This window comes from Rutilus rutilus (genome assembly GCF_951802725.1).
Source record: "Rutilus rutilus genome assembly, chromosome: 13".
NCBI lineage: Eukaryota > Metazoa > Chordata > Actinopteri > Cypriniformes > Leuciscidae > Rutilus > Rutilus rutilus.
The window spans coordinates 7,406,319-7,428,748 of NC_140218.1; the positions used below are offsets into that span (position 1 = coordinate 7,406,319).

At 40.8% G+C, this 22,430-nt stretch overlaps 2 protein-coding genes across 2 annotated transcripts; one reads left to right on the top strand and one right to left on the bottom strand.

Annotated features, from left to right (window-relative positions):
- Window positions 1-7,449: 7,449 nt before the first annotated feature.
- On the bottom strand, window positions 7,450-10,044 carry LOC311302685 (intelectin-like). The gene is made up of 8 exons (XM_084428697.1): window positions 9,964-10,044; window positions 9,708-9,795; window positions 9,503-9,610; window positions 9,177-9,424; window positions 8,893-9,051; window positions 8,671-8,791; window positions 8,009-8,112; window positions 7,450-7,872 (listed from the first exon to the last, which is right to left on the bottom strand). The coding sequence occupies exons 2-8, from the start codon at window positions 9,790-9,792 to the stop codon at window positions 7,720-7,722; spliced, it is 978 nt and encodes a 325-aa protein (XP_084284823.1). The 5' UTR covers window positions 9,793-9,795; window positions 9,964-10,044; the 3' UTR covers window positions 7,450-7,719.
- A 2,832-nt stretch (window positions 10,045-12,876) lies between these two features.
- On the top strand, window positions 12,877-13,900 carry LOC311302649 (intelectin-like). The gene is made up of 3 exons (XM_084428657.1): window positions 12,877-12,978; window positions 13,057-13,304; window positions 13,430-13,900. Exons 2-3 carry the CDS (start codon window positions 13,113-13,115, stop codon window positions 13,544-13,546), a joined length of 309 nt encoding a protein of 102 aa, XP_084284783.1. The 5' UTR covers window positions 12,877-12,978; window positions 13,057-13,112; the 3' UTR covers window positions 13,547-13,900.
- Window positions 13,901-22,430: the final 8,530 nt, after the last annotated feature.

Sequence of the window (22,430 nt, forward strand, 5' to 3'; positions counted from 1 at the left end):
TAAATCACCTGTATTTAAAGCAGTACCCGTCAGTCAGTCTATTGTGTTTTTAAATATTTTAATGACTTCCTCACAATTAATCGGAATATCTCGCTCGATAGAGAGGTCAGAGAGCCTCTCTTCATTACAAATGAATGCATAACACATCAAACAAAAATAGGGAAATTATGACAATATTACTAAATATTATTTACTTTACCCAGCAAAACAGTGAGAATCAAGAAGGTAATTATGAGGAATTCATGTTTAGTGTTGTTGATGTTATAAATTGTATGTATTCATGAAAGCGTTAGTTCATGAAGTCAGTAACACTTTACATTAAGGTTTCATTAGTTACATTCGTTAACATGAATAATGCACTGCACTTCTACAGCATTTATTAATCTTAGTTAATATTAATTTCAGCATTTAAACATTATTAAAATCAAAAGTTGTATTTGTTAACATTAATGCACTGTGACATTACATGAACAAACAATTAACAGTTGTATTATTATTAACTAAGATTAACAAATAGAGTAACAAATGTGTTTCTCATTAGTTCATGTTAGTTAATATGAATAATAAACAAATTATCCTTATTGTATACAAGTGTTACTATGAAATCAAATATGTAAATTCCTTACAATTTAGAGCTGGAAAATTTCCTTTCACTAGATGTATTTCCCCAAGCTAATAACACTTGCTATGGCCTTGGATAAAAACGAATGACATTGTCAAACTCAGAAGGCTGACATCAAGTTACACATTTATTATAGTTAAGCATAACTTGCATGCTCCCGTAACTTTTACATTAGCATGGTAGGATAAATGTAACTTTTCCGTACGTTACCTGCTGCTCCTGTAGTTTGAAGATTCGCGGCGAACTGCTGTAGCGCTAGCGCTGCAAAGAAAACTCCGCCCGTCACCTCCGCCAAATGCTTCCGCTGAATCTTTTTTTACATTTTTTTTGTGTATTGTTATTGTTACTGGCAATGGTGTATAAATGTATTGTTATTTATTATATTATTTATAATAATACCCGACTGTTTAATAAGATCATTGATGAGGGTACCATTCCCTCAACATGGGCTGCCAGCGTAACGGTCCCGTTCTGGAAAGGCAAAGGCGATGTCAGCGAATGCAACACCTACCGCCCAATTCGCCTGCTCTGCCATGCCATGAAGATATTTGAGCGCGTAATTGACACCCGCCTCCGGAAGATCATTTCCATCAGTCTAAATCAGTGCGCATTTGTTAGAGGAAAAACTGAATTCTACTGACAGGATGCTGTGCGCGCGCTCCCAGCGCAGCCTTTGTCTTTGGGTTGCGCGCCTAAACGGCCAAATAAACATACCCTGGTAATCCAGAGTTCTCGCGAGAGCACAAGTTGAATTTGCTCAGCGAGTTACTCTGGCGTCGAGTAATGATGCTCATTAAATATGCCCCTCGATCTGAGCTGCACCAATCACATCGGGTTATCTGATATAGGCAGGCCAGAGGAGAGATGACGACAGCGCTGTGACGTCGAAGTCATTAGTAAACATTGCAAGATGGCTATGGATGAACACCAGCTGTTTGAAACAGCTTTGGCCGCTACAATGAACGAGTTAGACTTGGCTTTTTTATCTAAACCAGGAACAGAAGATGCCGCTCGAATCGTTCCTTTGCAAGAAGGACGTTTTGGATGTTTTGCCGACCGGATATGGTAAGAGTCTAATCTACCAGTTAGCTCCATTGGAAGCTAAGCGATAACTTGTTGTGATTGGTCGTGGTGTTATCCAATTGCGTGCAGTGAGATTTTCAAATGCATGCTTGGTGCCGTCCCTCGAACTGGCCGATTTTCATTAGTCGACGCCAGACCATTAATCTTTTAGATTTAGGTCTGGATTTCCAGGCTGGATTTTGTTTGTTTTTAGTTGTCTATGGACATGAAGCTAGCGCAAGTTCTGCCAGGAAGACTCAATCGTTCGCGTCATTAATTACCTCCTCATCTATCCAATCATATCATTTACTGTAGCTTAAAAGGGCAGCGCTTACACATGTCTGAGTTCGCAGATGCTGTCACTCCAGTACCTCCATCCTCCCCGCCTCCACCAAGATGGGATCTTTCCTCCAACTCCTCTACTCAACCAAGCTGGGTCCTCCCTCTCTCAACCTCAACACCATCAGTCAGGCTATCCCTTCCATCCTGAAGACTTCAGATGTCTTTTCCTCCATCCACCCCACCACCACCAGATGGCCCCTTTCCTTACTCCGCCGGGGGGTGAGCGGCGCCCCCGCCTTCGTCTTCAGGCGGGACTCGCAGATTCAGTACCCTCTGAATGCGAGTTATGAACGGGGCCTACGCCAAAGAACCTGATTGCTTGCTGAGCTCCTAAATAAATGTTATTGTTACAGTTGTAGTGAATGTGAAAGACATGATTCACCTTTGTTATTAAGTGTAGTTCTGTACACTGTTTTTCTGCATAACTGTTCAGGGATCGCGGTCCCTTTAAGATGTCGGGAAGGCGTGATGACGCGGGACGCTGTTCAGTGCCATTCTTCTGTTGTTTTAGTTTACCTTGAAAAATAAACGACACACGCATTCGTATGCTCAAAGTGAGAAGTTGTCTCTTGCAAATTACTGCAATTTCCACACTGGTGACCCCGACATTAGTCTGCTGGACGTATCCAGAGACACGACGCGATCATGACCGCGAACGCTGTCACCCTCAAACTCCCCGAATTCTGGGAATCGTCAGCATCTGCATGGTTCGCCCAGACTGAAGCGCAGTTCGCGCTGCATGAGATCACCGCGGATACGACTAAATATTACTACGTTGTGTCTGCTCTCGGAAATTCAACAGCATCCAGGGTGGTTAGCCTTCTTACAAATCCTCCCGAAAATGAGAAGTATAAAGCACTTAAAACCCACCTGTTGAAAACGTTTGAACTGTCGGACACTGAGAGAGCCAGCAGGCTTTTCTCACTTCAAGGACTGGGTGACAGCAAACCGTCCGAGCTCATGGACCGTATGCTGGATCTTTTGGGCGAACACAGACCTGACTTTCTTTTCATCCAGCTTTTCCTGCGTCAGCTGCCTTCCCAAGTGAGAGCTGCATTAGCCAACACCACAATCACTGACTGTTGTAAACTAGCTGAAGAGGCTGATAAATTTTTCCTGGCGAGTCAGGGACATGGTGCGGCCACGTTTTTCCCCGCACATATCTCTTCAGTGACACATGACGACTCCACGCTCATTGCTGCGACTACTTCCCGTCGGCAGCAGTTTTCTGGCACCCAACAGCTCTCAGGATTGTGTTTCTATCATGCAAAGTTTGGAACCAAGGCCAACAAATGCCGTCCACCATGCAGTTTCAGTGTTTCGGGAAATGCCAGGGCCGGCGCTCAGTAGTGGCCATGAGTGTCGGCCGAGTAGGCAGGCTGCTTTTCATCCACGATAGCATCTCCGGTCGCCGTTTTCTGTGCGACACGGGAGCACAAAGGAGCGTTCTGCCTGCATCCCGTTTGGACATGGTGACCGACAGCCACGGCCCCCCTATGGAAGCTGCCAACGGTAGCCCCATCCGCACATATGGAACGAGGTATGTCGAACTGTGTTTCGGAGGACAGCAGTTCGGTTGGGACTTTGTTACTGCAAAGGTTGCCGTTCCCCTCCTCGGCGCTGATTTTTTGTGTGCACATGGATTGTTGGTAGATGTTAAGAACCGCCGTCTGATTGATGCTGTCACGTTTGTTCTTATACGTGCACGCTCAGCGAGGCTGACCCCGTCCGACTGTCTAACATGCTCTCAGCTTCCGATGACTTCCACCGTCTACTGGCCAGTTTCCCAGCCCTCACTCAGCCCACTTTCTCTGCATCTACTGTGAAGCATGGTGTGGAGCACCATCTTGCCACTGCTGGTCCACCCGTTTACGCCCGCGCTCGGCGCCTCGACCCGACCAAGCTTGCCGTTGCAAAGGCTGAGTTTGCAAACATGGAACGCCTGGGCATAATACGCCGATCCAACAGCCCATGGGCATCACCCCTCCACATTGTCCCCAAACCTGGCGGCGGCTGGCGCCCGTGTGGCGACTACCGGCGGCTTAATGAGGCAACGGCACCTGATCGATACCCAGTCCCGAACATAAAAGATTTTTCAGCACACCTGGCTGGAAAGATAATTTTTTCCAAGGTGGACCTCGTCCGGGGATATCATCAGGTGCCGGTACACCCACGGGACATTCCCAAAACAGCAGTGATCACGCCGTTTGGTCTGTTTGAGTTTCTGCGCATGCCGTTCGGCCTTAAAAACGCCGCCCAGTCTTTCCAGCGCCTCATGGACTCTGTTTTGCGGGACCTGCCTTTCCTTTTTGTGTACTTGGATGACATCCTGGTAGCAAGCCAACGTCCAAGTCTCAGCACCTGGCGCACCTCCAAACCCTTTTTGAGCGGCTTAGCCACCATGGACTAATTGTCAGCAACGGCATCTGTCTTACATTTCCGAGTTCACCACGGACTTGCAGCACGTTGCCGGTAAGAGCAACCACGTGGCGGACTGCCTATCACGGGCCGTGGCAGGGGCAGTTCATCTTGGTTTAGATTACAACCACATGGCCGCGACTCAGACCACAGACCCAGACGTGCAACATCTGAAAAACTCTACTACTGGGCTGCAGATTGAGGACGTGGTTTTTGCCGATGCCGGCACAACGCTCCTGTGTGACATCTCCACAGGTAGTCCTCGGCCAATCGTTCCCTCTGGGTGGAGACGACAAGTGTTTCATGCCATCCATGGTCTCTCCCACCCAGGTGCGAAAGCTTCACAGAGACTTGTTGCAGCTAAATTTGTTTGGCACGGCCTCAAGAAGGATGTTAGGGACTGGGCTAACACCTGTGTTGAGTGCCAACGGGCCAAAGTACACCGCCACACTAAAGCCCCATTAGAATCATTCCCGGTCCCTGAGAGGCGTTTTGACCATGTAAACGTGGACCTGGTTGGTCCTCTGCCCTGCTCTCAAGGTTTCACATATTTGTTAAAGGGGTCATATAATGGTACATGCACTTTTACAAGTTGATTGCACTGAAATGTCTGTTGGCAGTGCCTGTACACAACCATCCTATCATGATAAAAATCCATCCAGTGGTTTTGTTTTAATCTCCTTATATGTTTGACCCTCTCTGAAATCAAGCCGTTCGATATTATGACGTCACAATATCCAACGCCCCTCCCGCAATTGTTGAGTGACAGCCGTGTTTCAACACAAGACCCGCCCTGAGCGAGCTGTGACAGCCTTCGTCATAGTAGTCCGCCTTTGTTGACATGCTGGAGTAGAATGGCGTGATTGGCGTCTAAGCGATTGTGGTGTTTCTTGGGTGTAATAACGAACACAGCAGTCATTCTGATGTTCCTAAATCCGATCCGATGAAGACGCAGTGGCTGAGTTTGTTTTCGAAGGGAATTCCCCACGAATCATGATCAACGTCAATGCTTTCATGTTTGCGCGAATCATTTCACCAGGCTGCTTTATAAACGAGGGTCAGTACGTTATAAAGCTGGTTTTACTAAGAAGCTGCTCCTGAAAAAAGGATCTGTACCAACTATTCGTGTTCCTGACGCACCTCCAGAAGAAGTGAGTGAGTGTAACATTTTATTAATCTTTATATTAATCTTTGCAAATCGCTTGCTGCACGCTTCACGATGAATGCGGCTATTTTTACACTCAGGGTACATTACGGCATGTTTTCTATGTACGACGATCTCAATATAATTCATAATCCCATGTATATAATAAAAAACACGTTATGGATATGGTGTTATTGTTTTTGAAACGGTGTGAGCACAGAACAGAGGGCGTGGTGAGCAAGCTCATTATCATTTAAAGAACCAGGCACTGAAATGGCGTGATGAAAACAGAGCTGTTTTTGACCAGGTAAAATTAGTGTTTTCTTACAATACTAATGATAATTTTTAATTAAAGTATATTACAAACTTTTAATTTAGACCCTAAAGAATCATATTAGCTTGTACAAAAATGGCATTATATGACCCCTTTAACCATGGTTGACAGGACCACCCGCTGGCCTGAGGCTGTGCCTCTGACATCTGTGACGTCTGTCGAGATGACACGGGCATTTATTGGCACCTGGATTGCCCGTTTTGGTACCCCTTCGGACATTTCCTCTGACCGAGGTGCGCAATTCACGTCTGAGCTTTGGGACGCTGTCGCACAGAGCCTCGGAGTGAAACTCCACCGCACGACTGCATATCACCCGCAGGCTAACGGACTCTGTGAACGTTTTCATAGGTCGATGAAGGCTTCCCTGCGTGCCAGCCTCAAAGACAGCAACTGGGTCGACAAGCTCCCGTGGGTGATGCTGGGCATCAGGACTGCACCAAAGGAGGACCTTCAGTCCTCATCCGCGGAACTTGTTTACGGACAGCCGCTGCGAGTGCCAGGGGATTTTGTCCCTAACACCACCGTTCCCTGGTCTGCTTCTCTCCAGCGGTCCACTCTACTGGATAATGCAAGGTTTTTTGCACCCATCCCCACTTCCCGTCACGGCCTCCCTCAGTCGCACATCCCCGCAGGACTTCAAACAGCCGACTATGTTTTCATTCGCCACGATGCCCACAGGGGACCACTACGCCCGCCCTACGAGGGCCCATTCCGGGTTCTGGAGACGGGGGACAAACACTTTGTGGTGGACAGGGGTGGCAAACCGGAGCGACTCTCCATCGACCGCCTTAAACCGGCTCATTTGGACGTGGCCAGGCCTATTGACCTGGCCCAGCCCCCACGACGCGGACGGCCTCCTGCTCTGCCCCCACCCTGTGCTCCCATCCCACTCAAGCCGCCCACACTCCATGCCCCTCACCCGTGTAATGACGTTACACCGGCTGCATTGGGGTCTCCACGTTGACTGTTTGGTTTTTCTGTTATGGTGAATTCTGGGGGGACGTGTGTAGTGAATGTGAAAGACATAATTCACCTTTGTTATTAAGTGTAGTTCTGTACACTGTTTTTCTGCATAACTGTTCAGGGATCGCGGTCCCTTTAAGATGTCGGGAAGGCGTGATGACGCGGGACACTGTTCAGTGCCATTCTTCTGTTGTTTTAGTTTACCTTGAAAAATAAACGACACACGCATTCGTGTGCTCAAAGTGAGAAGTTGTCTCTTGCAAATTACTGCAATTTCCACACAGTATTAATTCTCCCGAGTCTTTCTGGTAGAACTAATAATTACTACTGTTGAAATTTTATTGAAAAAAAGCACATCTTTAATAATAATATTATATTATTTGTTCACTCTGGCTCTTTTGGAAAAATGCATTTACCAGAAATAAAAAAATAAAGGTTCCTGAATCCTGCTCCAGCGCATCTCCAACGTCTCATCTCCTGTGAACACTATCATCACTTGTGAATAAGACCTCTAGTGCTCCACTAACCTGCTGTGCATCAGTAACCAGACAGACTCCAGACAATGCCTTTGAATATGCTTTAATCACAGCTGGGAGGATCTCACATTTCAGAGAGAATCCCCCCAGCAAAAAGAGTACAAGAGTTTAGATAGGATAGGTACATAGTAAAGGTAACATGACATTACTCATCATCATCATCATCATCATCACACCATTTTCTCTTATATGATTGGTTCAACATATGCGCAATTTCAGCAAACCTTCAGGTGTTAATCAATGTGGAAAATCTTAGAAAGAAGGAAAGGATGCTGGCAATTTTAGACTAATGGGAGTGTCAGCGATAAAAGAGGAGCACGGCTGCTTCAGTTATCTCTTTGGAAGCGCTCCATCCCGCATTAGAGCCATAGCCATCCCAGTCGAATGACGCAAAGTCCCCACACTGCCTTGGGGCCGCCTCAGGAAAGTGTCCACCTCCACCAATACAGAACTGCAACAATATGAGGACATTACTAACAACAAGACACGCCTGGGCACTTCTTACAGTGACATTGGTGCAGTTGATTTATTTTCATTGTAAATGTATTACTATCAATTTTACAATCCAGAATATTATTTTTCCTCACATGTTCAGTGTGGCAGCCGGTTGGTTTGAGACCTGAACAAAGAGCCATGGCTGCCCTTTCAGTATTGAAGACTCTGAATGAGATGAATCCAGGCAGAGAAATTGCTGGGGAAATGCACAGAATATATCAGTGATGATAATCATATCAATGATGATATGTCCATGAACACATGACATGGCTTTCATTCATTAAAGTGACTGGATCTCAACAATCATAATCACTTAATAATACACAGCTTAATAATACACAGATTTATTATACTGATACTGTCAACTGATGAAGCCACTGTCATTAAAAATATTTGGAAAATATTGGCTCACGGGGTGTTGCTGTAAATAATCATTTGTTTTTAAGTGACTTGCCTGCTTAAATGGTAAATGGACTGCATTTATATAGCACTTTCACAGACCTATGGCCACCAAAGCGCTTTACATATAGCCTCACATTCACCCATTCACACACCGACGGCAGTGTCAGCCATGCAAGGCGCCATCCAGCTTGTCGGGAGCAGCCGGGGTTAGGTGTCTTGCTCATGGACACCTCGACACTTGGTCAGGTGGAACTGGGGATTGAACCACCAACCTTCCGGTTTGTAGATAACCTAAATGAACCACTGAACCACTTCTGCTTAAATAAAGGATAAATTAAAAAAAGAGTCATACCTCTTGAATGGGGACCATAGAGATTTTTGTTGTAATCCGCATTTCCATTATCATACACGATTGGAATAGCAGGTCCATTATCAGTGATGCATGTCCCTATTCCAAACCTCACAGGGAATTTCTGAAAAAAAAAAAAAAAAACAGTGTTATTGTAATTTCACAAAAAAAATTGTATTTCTGTGAATGTTTCAAACCTAAAAATGGTGTTGAAGTTTATCTGACCTTGAATAAAGTGTAAAGGTTTCCCCCGTGGAGAGTTAAGAAGTGATTCTCAGTGTGGTATTGCAGGATGGAGGACGCGGTCCAGGATTCCACCTCCATATTATTAGGAACGTGCCACACGGACACATCTTGTGCTGGAATGTCAAAGTATCCAGGATTCTGGGACAGAAAGGAGACTATCGTTTCAGGTTCTCCAAAAACATCCTTTGATCATTATACTCTTGTGTCATTTCTGTTTCTTCTATTTAACTATTGCTGTAAAACCATAAATGTAATAAGAATACCTTATAATCATCACTTGTAGAGGCCTCTGCACTTCCAAATGTGACTGTGTTTGCCCATGTCCCCTCACCATCAGGCCGGTTCGGTTCACTGCCCTGCTGACTAGACCAGCGATCACCAACGGTACACTTTCCGTACATGTTGTTTTCATGAACACTGGCAACCAGCGTCCAGCCTCCGCCCGCAGTGGTCATATCACAGAAGGTCTGGTAAAGCACCCCTCTGGAGGAGTTCAGATAGTACAGGCCGTCTGCGTGAACAGAGCATTCCTGAGTCACTTCAGTGCAGTTCTTGCTTAAGATCAAACATTAACATAAAATGAGCGTACCTTCATTAACATGATACTTTTTCTGAAGTTCTTTGCAGCTTCGAGCAGTATATGCTCTCTCAAGATTTATTTCAGCGGTATTAATACGTGATGCTTCTTCTTGATCCACTGCAATGTAAGACAAAGATGTAATGGAATATATTGTAATAAAAAAAATTTCAACATTTTAAGATAAATTCATTTAAATCAAAAAATTCTTACTCACAAATGAATACACTTGCAGTCTCACAGAGCCATACATTCAGTGAGAGACTGAAAATGATCCCGAAAATCCTTTTTGTAAGAAACATAGTCTGCAAACAAAAGAAGAAAAGTTTTCCACAATTACACTCAACACCACAAAGCTGAAATTCTTATGTCACTGGTTCCATGTTTCTGTGAAAGACTGTAAAAGAAGCTTACTAAAAGCATTAGGCTACTGATATTTTGAAATTTCATTTGCATGGCAAAAGAATTCTTACGTTTGTTTCTTGTCTGGTGTTTCTCTCCTCATATTTGACGAGCACTGTCAAGGCTTCTGGATTCTGGGTGAGTCAGATAATAAAGCTCAGGCATACTTTCTCAGCATATTTATACTTTCTCAGGAGTGGAATGAAGGATAGGTCACCTGAGTCTAAGTTGAATTTGGTAAATAAGTGAAACCTGAGCCTAAGTGGAACACGGATGCGGGAAAGAGACGTTTTTCTGCTTTGGCTAAGAAAATAACATTTGAATAAGTTAACACCTAAATTAGGTAAGACATTGATATTGATCTTTTATCAGGCTGTTATTGAATTAACATTTGTACTAAATTAAAACTATGGATTAAAACAAATATCCTAAACACATGTTTAAACAACAGTATGAGAACAACCCCTATAAAAGTCACATATATACTCCCCAATATTTAATAGAAGTAACATTTATAATAAATAGGCAAATCACCATATTTCTACAATGTTGTTACCTGCAAGGTATCTTAAATTAATGTGGGGGGGGGTCCGGTTAGTCCGACCAATCTGTATGTCACACTTTTGAAATTATGCCACCATGTATGCATCAGTTGGGGATGGCTCGCAACAGACAAGGACCAGACGTTTGTCTGCTAGCTTGTTCTTCCTCCTCAGTTTCACATTGCGTGAGAGGACTCGATTCGGCTCGATTCCCCCATAATCTCGCCTCGAACCAAAGTTCAAACAAAAACTACACCTTTGTTGAATTTTAGGTGTTAACATATTCAAATATTATTTTGAAAGCCAAAGCAGATTAGATAAGACATTGATATTGATCTTTCAATATTGAAAAAGTGTTTTGTCCTCGACTGTGAAACTGAGAAGGAAGAACAAGCTAGCAGACAAACATCTTGTTCTCGTCTGTTGCTGTGTACACATTGCGAGCCATCCCCAACTGATGCGAACATTAGGGTGCCACTCAATGTAATGGAAAAAAAATGTTTAAGTTAAAGATCTCATCCCCATTTTTTTTTTAAAGGTCTGATTCTGTTCCTTTTATGATGCATAGTAGCAGTGTCAAGTTTCATTGAGATATATTATTATTTACTGGTAGCTCAATGAGCTCAAATGTTGCATATGTAGTACATTTAGCCTATGCAAAAAAATGCCATTTTATTTCAATTTTGTTCACCAAAGTAAATGAATCCTTGAGGGTGAGTATTGTTATTTTTATCATTTAACTGTGGTGTCCATGTTCAAATTCTTTTATGATTTTAGAATTGAGATATTCTTTGGAATGTAAAACATGTCATCTGTCGTCCCTCACCAATCACCAATTATAATAATATTGTTGTGTTAGACTGTTCGGCTCACTTTAGCTCATTAGTCAGTTAACTTTGTGCATCATCTTATTCACTGAGAAGAGAACTGAAGGTGATTATTGCATTGTTTTTTTAATTTATTTGCTATATTGTGCACAATTGACTAAGTTATAATAGGGCTTCTTGCCATTTTTGTCAATTTGTAATCTAATCTTTTCCATAATTTTACAAATAGTTGAGGTCAGCGAGCGTAAAAAAATTTTTGCGCTAAATGGGAGTTTTTGCGAAATTTACGTTTCCATTGAGCGTATTTCCAATTCGCAATTTCAATTTGAAGGGCCATTGAAGGCCAACGGAAAGTGAGAAGCTTGAAAGTTGTCAACAACGATGCAGCCGAGCAAGGAGTGGCCATGAGTCCTTACGAATCAAGAGGAACAGAAGCAGTTTCTATTGCAAGTCGTGGAGAAACACCGCCATGACTGCAAATCCTAACAAGTCCACCTTTACAGCAGTTAGGAAAGCAGATGCTGCCGCAACATCCACATCTGCAGACGTTAATTGCTGACATTTTGGTCACTATTTGACATCATTTGTGTTAAACTGATTGTACTGAACTGTTGATTATTAACTGCTGAAGTAACTGTTTAGTCTACTTTTTGAGGATTTTTGCTATAATCTGATTTGTGATGTCAAAGTTAATATTACATTAGTAATATTAACATTCTGAACTTAGTAGTAGGCTACTATCAAAAAAATTTGCATATTGTAAAACTTTGTCCGCGTTGAGCTACCTGTAATAATCATTAGAATACATTAAAATTTTGTCAACTTTTTTCTTTTCACATTACTAACACATTTGGGGGGTGAGTAAAAATTTGAGTGGCACCCTAGCGTACATGGTGGCATAATTTCAAAAGTGTGACATACAGATTGGTCAGACTAATCGGACTAACTGGACTAACCGGACAATCAATATCAATTTCTTCCCTAATTTAGGTGTTAACTTATTCAAATGTTATTTTCTTAGCCAAAGCAGAAAAACGTCTCTTTCCCGCATCCGTGTTCCGCTTAGGCTCAGGTTTCCCTTATTTACCTAATTCAACTTAGACTCAGGTAACCTCTCCTTCATTCCACTCCTGAGAAAGTATAAATATGCTAAGAAAGTATTCCTGAGCTTTATTATCTGACTCACCCAGAATCCAAAAGCCTTGACAGTGCTCATCAAATCTGAGGAGAGAAACACAAGACAAGAAACAAACGTAAGAATTCTTTTGCCATGCAAATGAAATTTCAAAATATCAGTAGCCTAATGCTTTTAGTAAGCTTCTTTTACAGTCTTTCACAGAAACATGGAACCAGTAACAGAAGAATTTCAGCTTTGTGGTGTTGAGTGTAATTGTGGAAAACTTTTCTTCTTTTGTTTGCAGACTATGTTTCTTACAAAAAAGTTTTTCGGGATCATTTTCAGTCTCTCACTGAATGTATGGCTCTCTGAGACTGCAAGTGTATTCATTTGTGAGTAAGAATTTTTTGATTGAAATGAATTTATCTTAAAATGTTGAAAATCTAATTTTTATTACAATATATTCCACTACATCTTTGTCTTACATTGCAGTGGATCAAGAAGAAGCATCACGTATTAAAACCGCTGATATCAATCTTGAGAGAGCATATGCTGCTCGAAGCTGCAAAGAACTTCAGAAGAAGTATCAGGTTAATGAAGGTACGCTCATTTTATGTTAATGTTTGATCTTAAGCAAGAACTGCACTGAAGTGACTCAGGAATGCTCTGTTCACGCAGACGGCCTGTACTATCTGAACTCCTCCAGAGGGGTGCTTTACCAGACCTTCTGTGATATGACCACTGCGGGCGGAGGCTGGACGCTGGTTGCCAGTGTTCATGAAAACAACATGTACGGAAAGTGTACCGTTGGTGATCGCTGGTCTAGTCAGCAGGGCAGTGAACCGAACCGGCCTGATGGTGAGGGGACATGGGCAAACACAGTCACATTTGGAAGTGCAGAGGCCTCTACAAGTGATGATTATAAGGTATTCTTATTACATTTATGGTTTTACAGCAATAGTTAAATAGAAGGAACAGAAAGGACACAAGAGTATAATGATCAAAGGATGTTTTTGGAGAATCTGAAACGATAGTCTCCTTTCTGTCCCAGAATCCTGGCTACTTTGACATTCCAGCACAAGATGTGTCCGTGTGGCACGTTCCTAATAATATGGAGGTGGAATCCTGGACCGCATCCTCCATGCGATACCACATTTATTTTTTTTAAATGCGATTTTTTTTTTTTTTTTTTTTTTTTAAATCACCTGGTTCACAATAAATAACACTAATTTGTGAATTAGACTGGCTGATCTAAAAGATTAAACTTGCAGTATATATAACAACTCAGTGATTCAATAATGCAGACATTGCTATCTTATTTATCTGGGATTAGACATCTCTTTTACAGTTTTGTAACTTGATTTATGACATTTGCTCATCTATTCATTTACTTGACTGACCTACACCAACTACAAACACTATTTATAATGTATTCCTATTGAAGACGAATGAGCCAATCAAAGTAAGTGTGGGGCGGGGCGACACGTGCAGCCCCGCCCCTATCTGCAGGCTGCAGCCATGGGCCTATACCATGAAGCCTGTTTAAGAGGCTAGGCAGGCATGTTTCAGTTAAGTTTGCGCACCATTAAAGTGGTTTGGCTTTTAGCAGTGTTCATCGCCATGGCTAACCTGGTGCAGGGCAGGTTACGCTCCAGGTAAGAGATCTCAAACTGAAAATGAAATCAGCTGTGAGCAAAGTGACTGATGCGATAAAGTCACTCCATCTGTTTCTACTCCAAATTAAAGGTCACTACATAGCAATTGATTTTTAAAGACAAAATCGTCTGGCCTTTAGTAATACTTATTTATAATAATAATTTTGTATGATTTAGATATTATTTATGTAATTATTATACCCTTAATTGATCACACATGTACAATTTTAGTTAATCAATTATTACTACGCACACTTTAAATTAATAATTATATAAAGGTAATATGAATACGCTTTAGAATCAATAAAGATTCTAATTTAGAATAATAAAATTAAAGCTATAAAATAATAGTTTTAACTGTGTTTTATTTTAACTTCGACCAACCTAATGACTGTAACCAGTAAAATCCGTCAGAATTATAATTGGGACTGTTGTGCGGATCTTCCCGACTCAGATGACTCCACTCGGCTGGTGTACACAGTTTACAGTGTACATTTGTGTCAGGGGATTCCTTGATGAGAGATGATACTGTATGTACAGTAGTCGACATTTGAAGTGGATCAAAAAAACTTCCTCAAAGTTGTCTTAAGACAAGAACGGGTATTGTTCATAATTCATGTATAACTTTGATGAAAGGTTTTGATCCACTTCAAATGTTGACTAGTTCCAATAAGAGGTTTAGGAACCCATACCGGTACAAATATTACAGTAGAGGATGATTATATTCTCTTCCACTGAACTGAGGAAGAACTGATGAAGAACGGATGTAGGGATAATATTGGACCAATCAGCGGAAAGGGGCGTTTCCTGCCGCCCACATGTGAACATGAATATTCATGCAAGCTGTTAGTATTCGCTATAGATTTCCAACTGAATATGATTGTTATACTGAACTATTTATCATCCATTATTTTTATCTGTTTTTATAGAACGGTGTAAATGTTTTAATAGTTGATTAGGATTTGTATTGTCTTCCCAGCAAACACAAAACGTTTTTACAACTTTTCACAACATTGTATTTTGGTTGCAATTAGGTAATGTAGTAGGCCTACAACGTTTTTAAAACGTTTTTTTTTTTTTTTTTTAAATGGATAAATAATGTAACCAAAATAAAACGTTATATAAAAAATACCAAACTGGTATGTTTTCTTTAAGTAGTCAAAAAAAACGTACATATCACGTTTGTTTACTACTAAAAGGAAACTAGACCAAACTACAACTTTTGGGAGACGTTTTATTCAGGTGTTAAAAATAACGTAATCTGCACGTTGGAATAAGACGTTTTAAAAACGTTGTTACCAAACTGGTACGTTTTCTTTAAGTAGTCAAAAAAACCTAGATATCACGTATGTCTACAAAAACGAAACTAGACGTCATTTGGACGTTGTTTTTTGTGCTGAATCAAGTTGGCCCGTCATGTGTATAAATATAAATATCTACATGATTTGGCATGGCAGATATCCAGCAAAAAGCGCTCCCTGGTGGTTTATCTCGTTGAAAACACTTGTGCTGTATATTAGTAGGCTACACCTATTTCTGAACATTTGCTAACCATCACTACATTTAAATATGCCTATAATTCATCCATAAAAACATTAAACATCACAGTAGTATAGACCCCAATAAACAACAGCACTTAAATAGCATATTAATAACTGCATATTAAGCACTGTTAAATATATTGAAATACATTTTTAATATTTGAAATATATAAAAAAATACTTAAAAGCTTATAAATTGTTTCTCATGTTACATCTGTTAATTTGTATAAATGAGAAAATGTTCATAATATATATATATATATATATATATATATATATATATATATATTCATAATTGTTTTACATTTTCAATGCTTTCATGCTCATTCCATTTACAGTTTGACAGTGGCCACATACTACTATCCACTTAATAATGAATCAAGTTTCAGGATCTTTTTTCTGATTGTCAAATAATTCACTCCATCAATTCAAAATGTATGTAAATGCTGCGTCCTGCGTGACTTCTGCGTGTTTTAATCATAGACTGTAAAAAAATAGGGGGTTTTAATGGGAGCTCGCTGAAAATGTTACCATGGAAACGGGGCAGCAGCTCAACTGATAAGCTGCAAAACTCCTCTCTCACTGTTGTTTTAACTACTTTCAGGTAAGTTTAGTCGCTAAAATTACACAACTAGTACATACAAATGTTTCTGGCGCTTTCTTTCATGTAAATGACTCGCTTCCGTTGAATATTTACTTTATAGAAATGGTTTAGTGTATTCGAAAAAGTCCGTTAGCATCCAGGCTAACTAGAGGTAAGTTAGGTTAAGCTGTAAGACTTGAGCTGTAAGTTTGGGCTTTTAATCGCATTTTATGTGTAGATAATAAACGGAGCAATTCCAAGAGGGTCCTCACACCGTAGATGAGAGATTTTGATAGTTTTGTAAAGGTTTTGCTGGCAATTGGTCAGTGGATGAGCTAATTTATTTAACCTGAAAGTAGGTTAATTCATAGTTTTCATGTGACGTACGTCATTCAATCAAGCAAACATTTAGCCTACAATTTATCTATGTATGAAATCTTGCACGTATATGTAGGCCTAGAGGGAAAACTCCAGTGTATACTTAACATTTTGGACAACCATTGTTTTTTACATTTAGGTTATTGTTTTCTTTCTCACTTTAGATGGAGAAAAATAATAATAACTGCCAAGCTAAAGCATTCAAAGTGGAAACTTTTGTCGTGGCTCAACAATCCTTGCGAGCCATGGCTAACTCTTTCACTTAAATAATTCATGATCGGTGCCCACTTGACTGTACTGCCCTACAAAGGCAAAAGACCTTAAGTCGCTATATGTGGAACTGAGAAAAATGACTTTAAAGATTTTTAGTTGTCCCGTCAAATTAATTATAGGTAGAACACTGGAAATCTGGCAAATAGTTGTTTTAGTAATGGAAATTATATACATAAAAAAAAATTGAGCTCAAACTTGACTTTTGACCACTATTTTTAAGTTACTGTACTCTGCCTTTGTATTGTCAGCAAAAAGTGAGAAGTCATGCCAAGGCAAAAGGCAGTAACTTCCACATTATCAATATTTGGTTGCTGATCACCATTAACAAAATCATTATAGTAACACCTGTATAAAATCTAGTCACCATGGCATTTATTTTGTATGATTTTCAATTATTTATAGCCATCTACTTATTGCTATCCTGTGCTTTGGTTGCATTCTGATGGCATTATTAATACATTTGACATGACAAAATACCTCCATAGATATATTAGTCCAGCATTGGCTCGACCGCGTTTAGGGCGGGGCTGAAGTCGCAGACGAAGTTTTGGCACTCTGCCAGCTAGATGCATGAGTGTTTCAACCAGGTCCTGTACCCGAACTGAGTGAGGCGGGGCTTTAATTCTTGGTTGTATTCATCTGATACGGCAATGCGTAACGTTTTTCTGTCAACTCTGCATAATCCTTCGCGATCGTTATCGCACGTTTGTCGACGGCGGGTTCAGACCATACTAAATGTTCTGACCGCAGTTGTGCAGGAGAAAGCTCTGAGGACATTAGAAGTTAGAGGGACTGATGGCAGCTGTACAAAGTACACAGGCTACACCGTAATTTTAACATTAAAACAAAGGCAGATAACAGTACAATCTGGTAGGTAGCATTATTTGATTGAAAACCGGCACAGTAACTTCATATTGACGCGCGGGTAAACAAAGGCAGAGCACCGTAACTCCATTTCGAGCGTTCCAAAACAAAGCCAAAGAGCCGTAACATACGGTGCTCTGCCTTTGTTTCTCATGGGCTTTTGGAAGTTACTGTTAAGACAAATCATTATTTTCTCGAAAAAACAACGGAATTGATTTAAGATACTTATCCACATGATAAAGGAGGTCTTGAATGTGCCAAAAATATAAATAACTCATTTTCGACCAAAAACGAAGTTACGGTCTTTTGCCTTTGCACGGCAGTGTAGCCCAAGCTCACATTTAAATCATTAATTTCAAGATTCGAATGTTGGCCATGTCTAAATCAGTAACTGAATATATGAACTGATTTTTTTTTAGTACGAGAGCTTTAGAGAAGTGCACAGTAGTGAACGCGCCAGAGAGAAATGCACATTTCATACGGATTACATAAGCAGAGAGCAGTCTGTTTTCTTTCGTTTTGAATTGTTGTTTAAAAGTAGACATTTCAATATAGATATATTTCAAAGGTCTGTGAGGCAAGTATGCTACCTTATAAGCTGAGTGTCACAGTTATAATGAAACGATCCAAAAGCAGAAGTTGACAGGATTTAACAGTCTTTAATGAAAATATAAACAAGTCGTTGTGGAACACAGAACTGGAGAAAACAAAACAGTCAATAAACTCCTGTCTCGATGAAGAATTAGATCTGGTCACCCGTAGAGATGGAAGACAGTGCTTAGTAGGTATCTCAGCCAGGATAAGAGGACCGCAGAGGTACTCACGCAGCAGATGCAGGACGCAGGCTGTACCGGACAGACAAGACAAGGTGAGTTCTTCCAAAAATCGTATTGACATGAAGGGAGCAGCAGTCATAACGAATGACATGAAACAATAATCCGACAAATAACTGCTTGAACCAACACTAGATAAAGGGTGAACACTTAGGAGAAAGTGGGAACAGGTGTCATTGCAAAGCAGCGCGAGCGCTGACTGCGATGACTAACAGGTGCGGGTAGACAGAGAGGCCTGCGAAACAGAGAGAGAGAGAGAGTGTGTGTGTGTGGATCTCAGATGAACGTACAAAGAGGTGCGTGTGTGTGTGCGCATGTGTGTGTAAAAGGATAGTGAAAGAGAGAATATAACCTGACTCATGACACTGAGTTTGGGTTAATTTATGAGACTAGCTCCAGTTCAGGCGCCGGCACCTCCGTGTCCTGATTATCTATTGTCTGATATATTTACTTCTTATTTATTAAATCCAGGTAATTGGTTGATGAAACATTGATTAAAATTAAGACACAATTCATACAAAACGAAATTGACTTTAAAGATTTCGATTTCATTTCACGTATCGTTACAGCCCTATTAATCAACATTGTATTTTTAGTTGTTTTTTTTCATATATCAATACTTTTAACATTATTTATTACAGTTGTGTATCTGTATGTTCTTTGTATAGTTGGTTTTGTCAACATGATTGGGAATTAACTTTTGTTATACAATATTTTCTTTGTTGATTAAAGCTTATAAATAATAAAGCTATTATTTAGCTTTATTGGTTATAATATACACTCACCTAAAGGATTATTAGGAACACCTGTTCAATTTCTCATTAATGCAATTATCTAATCAACCAATCACATGGCAGTTGCTTCAATGCATTTAGGGGTGTGGTCCTGGTCAAGACAATCTCCTGAACTCCAAACTGAATGTCAGAATGGGAAAGAAAGGTGATTTAAGCAATTTTGAGCGTGGCATGGTTGTTGGTGCCAGACGGGCCGGTCTGAGTATTTCACAATCTGCTCAGTTACTGGGATTTTCACGCACAACCATTTCTAGGGTTTACAAAGAATGGTGTGAAAAGGGAAAAACATCCAGTATGCGGCAGTCCTGTGGGTGAAAATGCCTTGTTGATGCTAGAGGTCAGAGGAGAATGGGCCGACTGATTCAAGCTGATAGAAGAGCAACTTTGACTGAAATAACGACTCGTTACAAACGAGGTATGCAGCAAAGCATTTGTGAAGCCACAACACGCACAACCTTGAGGCGGATAGGCTACAACAGCAGAAGACCCCACCGGGTACCACTCATCTCCACTACAAATAGGAAAAAGAGGCTACAATTTGCACAAGCTCACCAAAATTGGACAGTTGAAGACTGGAAAAATGTTGCCTGGTCTGATGAGTCTCGATTTCTGTTGAGACATTCAGATGGTAGAGTCAAAATTTGGCGTAAACAGAATGAGAACATGGATCCATCATGCCTTGTTACCACTGTGCAGGCTGGTGGTGTAATGGTGTGGGGGATGTTTTATTGGCACACTTTAGGCCCCTTAGTGCCAATTGGGCATCGTTTAAATGCCACGGCCTACCTGAGCATTGTTTCTGACCATGTCCATCCCTTTATGACCACCATGTACCCATCCTCTGATGGCTACTTCCAGCAGGATAATGCACCATGTCACAAAGCTCAAATCATTTCAAATTGGTTTCTTGAACATGACAATGAGTTCACTGTACTAAAATGGCCCCCACAGTCACCAGATCTCAACCCAATAGAGCATCTTTGGGATGTGGTGGAACGGGAGCTTCGTGCCCTGGATGAGCATCCCACAAATCTCCATCAACTGCAAGATGCTATCCTCTCAATATGGGCCAACATTTCTAAAGAATGCTTTCAGCATCTTGTTGAATCAATACCACGTAGAATTAAGGCAGTTCTGAAGGCGAAAGGGGGTCAAACACAGTATTAGTATGGTGTTCCTAATAATCCTTTAGGTGAGTGTATAATAAAAGTTCTAATATATTTTATATTGCTATATTGGTTTATTTTTTTGTATTAATACATTTATTTTTTGTGAGATATGAGTTATTTTCTTTTTTGAGTACACTTTTGTTTTTTGGACACCTTTGCTTGAAGGAAAAGTTGGGTAGTTACATAATGTTGAATTAATAAATCAATCCATAACTTTTTATGTAATAAGTTAAGTAAAATCAGTTCCTAAGAATTAACTTACCTCTATATTTCTTGTCCACTGACGTTTCAATGTTTTTAACGGGTCGACTACGCTTCACAATGGAATCACAAAAGGCTGATGTAGAACACATGCAGTGTGTGAGAAACACTTCAAGGTAATTTACATCCAAAGCACAACCTGGAAACCTCGTTTTGGTGATTTCGGGTGAATGTGTTATAACCAAGACGACGTACAGAAAGTAAAATGTGATATTTACGTTTTAAGAACGTCGCATTAACAACGTAAAAAAAAAAGTTTATGGAATGTTTTTACAACGTTTACGCAACGTGGTAAAAAAAAACGTATTTATAATGTAAAAAAAAAAACAACGTCTCCCGTATTAAATCCGACGAAAAAAAAACGTTATCACAACCTTTTTACGACGTGAAAAAAACATTTTTAAAACGTTTTTGTGTTTGCTGGGACTGTCCCTATAAGTTTCTCAGAATAAAATAGTGCTCAAATACTGAAACTTGAGTCTTATATCATTTCAATAATGTATAGTTTGTCAAGGTAATACCAATAGGCTACATCTAATAGTAACTTTATTTAAACAGAACGATTCAGTGCGTCGGCGTCTTTATGATGGCTAACAGTTACGCACTTCATTCTATATGAATTGTCTTTCACTCCGACAAATCAAAACATGGACTCTGGTCTCCTTCCTCACCGCCACGATCACTCGAAGTTGAAGGTGGTGTTTCTGGTTCTTTCATCTCGAAACAAATTAAAGCTCAAGTGTTCTCAATGGCAGGAAGCAGAGCAAAAGGCAGAATGGGAGCACACGCGGTTTTCTTGATCACTTGATTCGCTGGGCCAGCTTCATCAAACCTGGTGACAGAGCCATCTACTGCTCTGGCAGTGATAATGTGGGTTTGGAATGATTCGTAACATTTTTATAATTGTAACGATGCAGCACATAAAATTATTGGAGTAAAAGTATTAAACTCATCAAAAATATGTACTGAAGTAAAAGTAGGAGAAAAAAAAAAATACTCTAGTAAAGTACAGATACAGCCTTTTAGTACTTAAGTACAATAGTGAAGTAGTTCTACTTCATTACTATTCATCTCTGCAAAGAACACGCCTTTGAAGGTGCCAAGAAGGTCCGAACGAGTGTTCACAGTCTACTGAGAATTGTTCTTGTCGCAACTATGTCAGTGTCATGAAGTGGCAGAACACAAACAGGTATACACAAAGATTTATTAAAGACCACAGGATCGACAATGACAGGTAAATAGCTGAATTGCAGATAGGTTGAATACTGATGGTAAATGGAAGTCTGACTGAGTCTCTTATCTGAACACAGGAATGAATGAATGATGAACCAGAGAGACAAGATGACCAGACAGGAAGGCGAACCGGAGAGACAGAGTGAAGACCTGACAGGAAGGCAAACCAGAGAGACAGAGTGAAGACCAGACAGGATGATCAACCAGGCGAGACGAGGAACCGGAGAGACTGGATGGGGATCAGACGATGAACAGGTAGGTAAGGATGGCTGACGCGAAACAGTCGTTCCGAAGCTTTGCGAGATCCCGAAGCGCAGATGTTTCGAAACACTGATCCGAAGCGTGATTCAAAACACCTATGTCACGTGACTATGGCCAAACGAAGCCTCGAAGTGTTTCACTAAGTGTTTCATCAGGTGTGGTCCGCCGAATCAGCGTTTGATTGACACGGTCGGGAACAGACCACAC

Excerpts from the sequence above, each read along its gene's own strand:
- LOC311302685 (XM_084428697.1), bottom strand. The coding sequence starts at position 9,792 with ATGTTTCTTACAAAAAGGATTTTCGGGATCATTTTCAGTCTCTCACTG. Across the intron at positions 9,611-9,707 it reads GACTGCAAGTGTATTCATTT|TGGATCAAGAAGAAGCATCA; the intron begins GTGAGTAAGAAT and ends CTTACATTGCAG. Across the intron at positions 7,873-8,008 it reads CCGGCTGCCACACTGAACAT|TTCTGTATTGGTGGAGGTGG; the intron begins GTGAGGAAAAAT and ends ATATTGTTGCAG.
- LOC311302649 (XM_084428657.1), top strand. The coding sequence starts at position 13,113 with ATGACCACTGCGGGCGGAGGCTGGACGCTGGTTGCCAGTGTTCATGAA. Across the intron at positions 13,305-13,429 it reads CTACAAGTGATGATTATAAG|AATCCTGGCTACTTTGACAT; the intron begins GTATTCTTATTA and ends TTTCTGTCCCAG.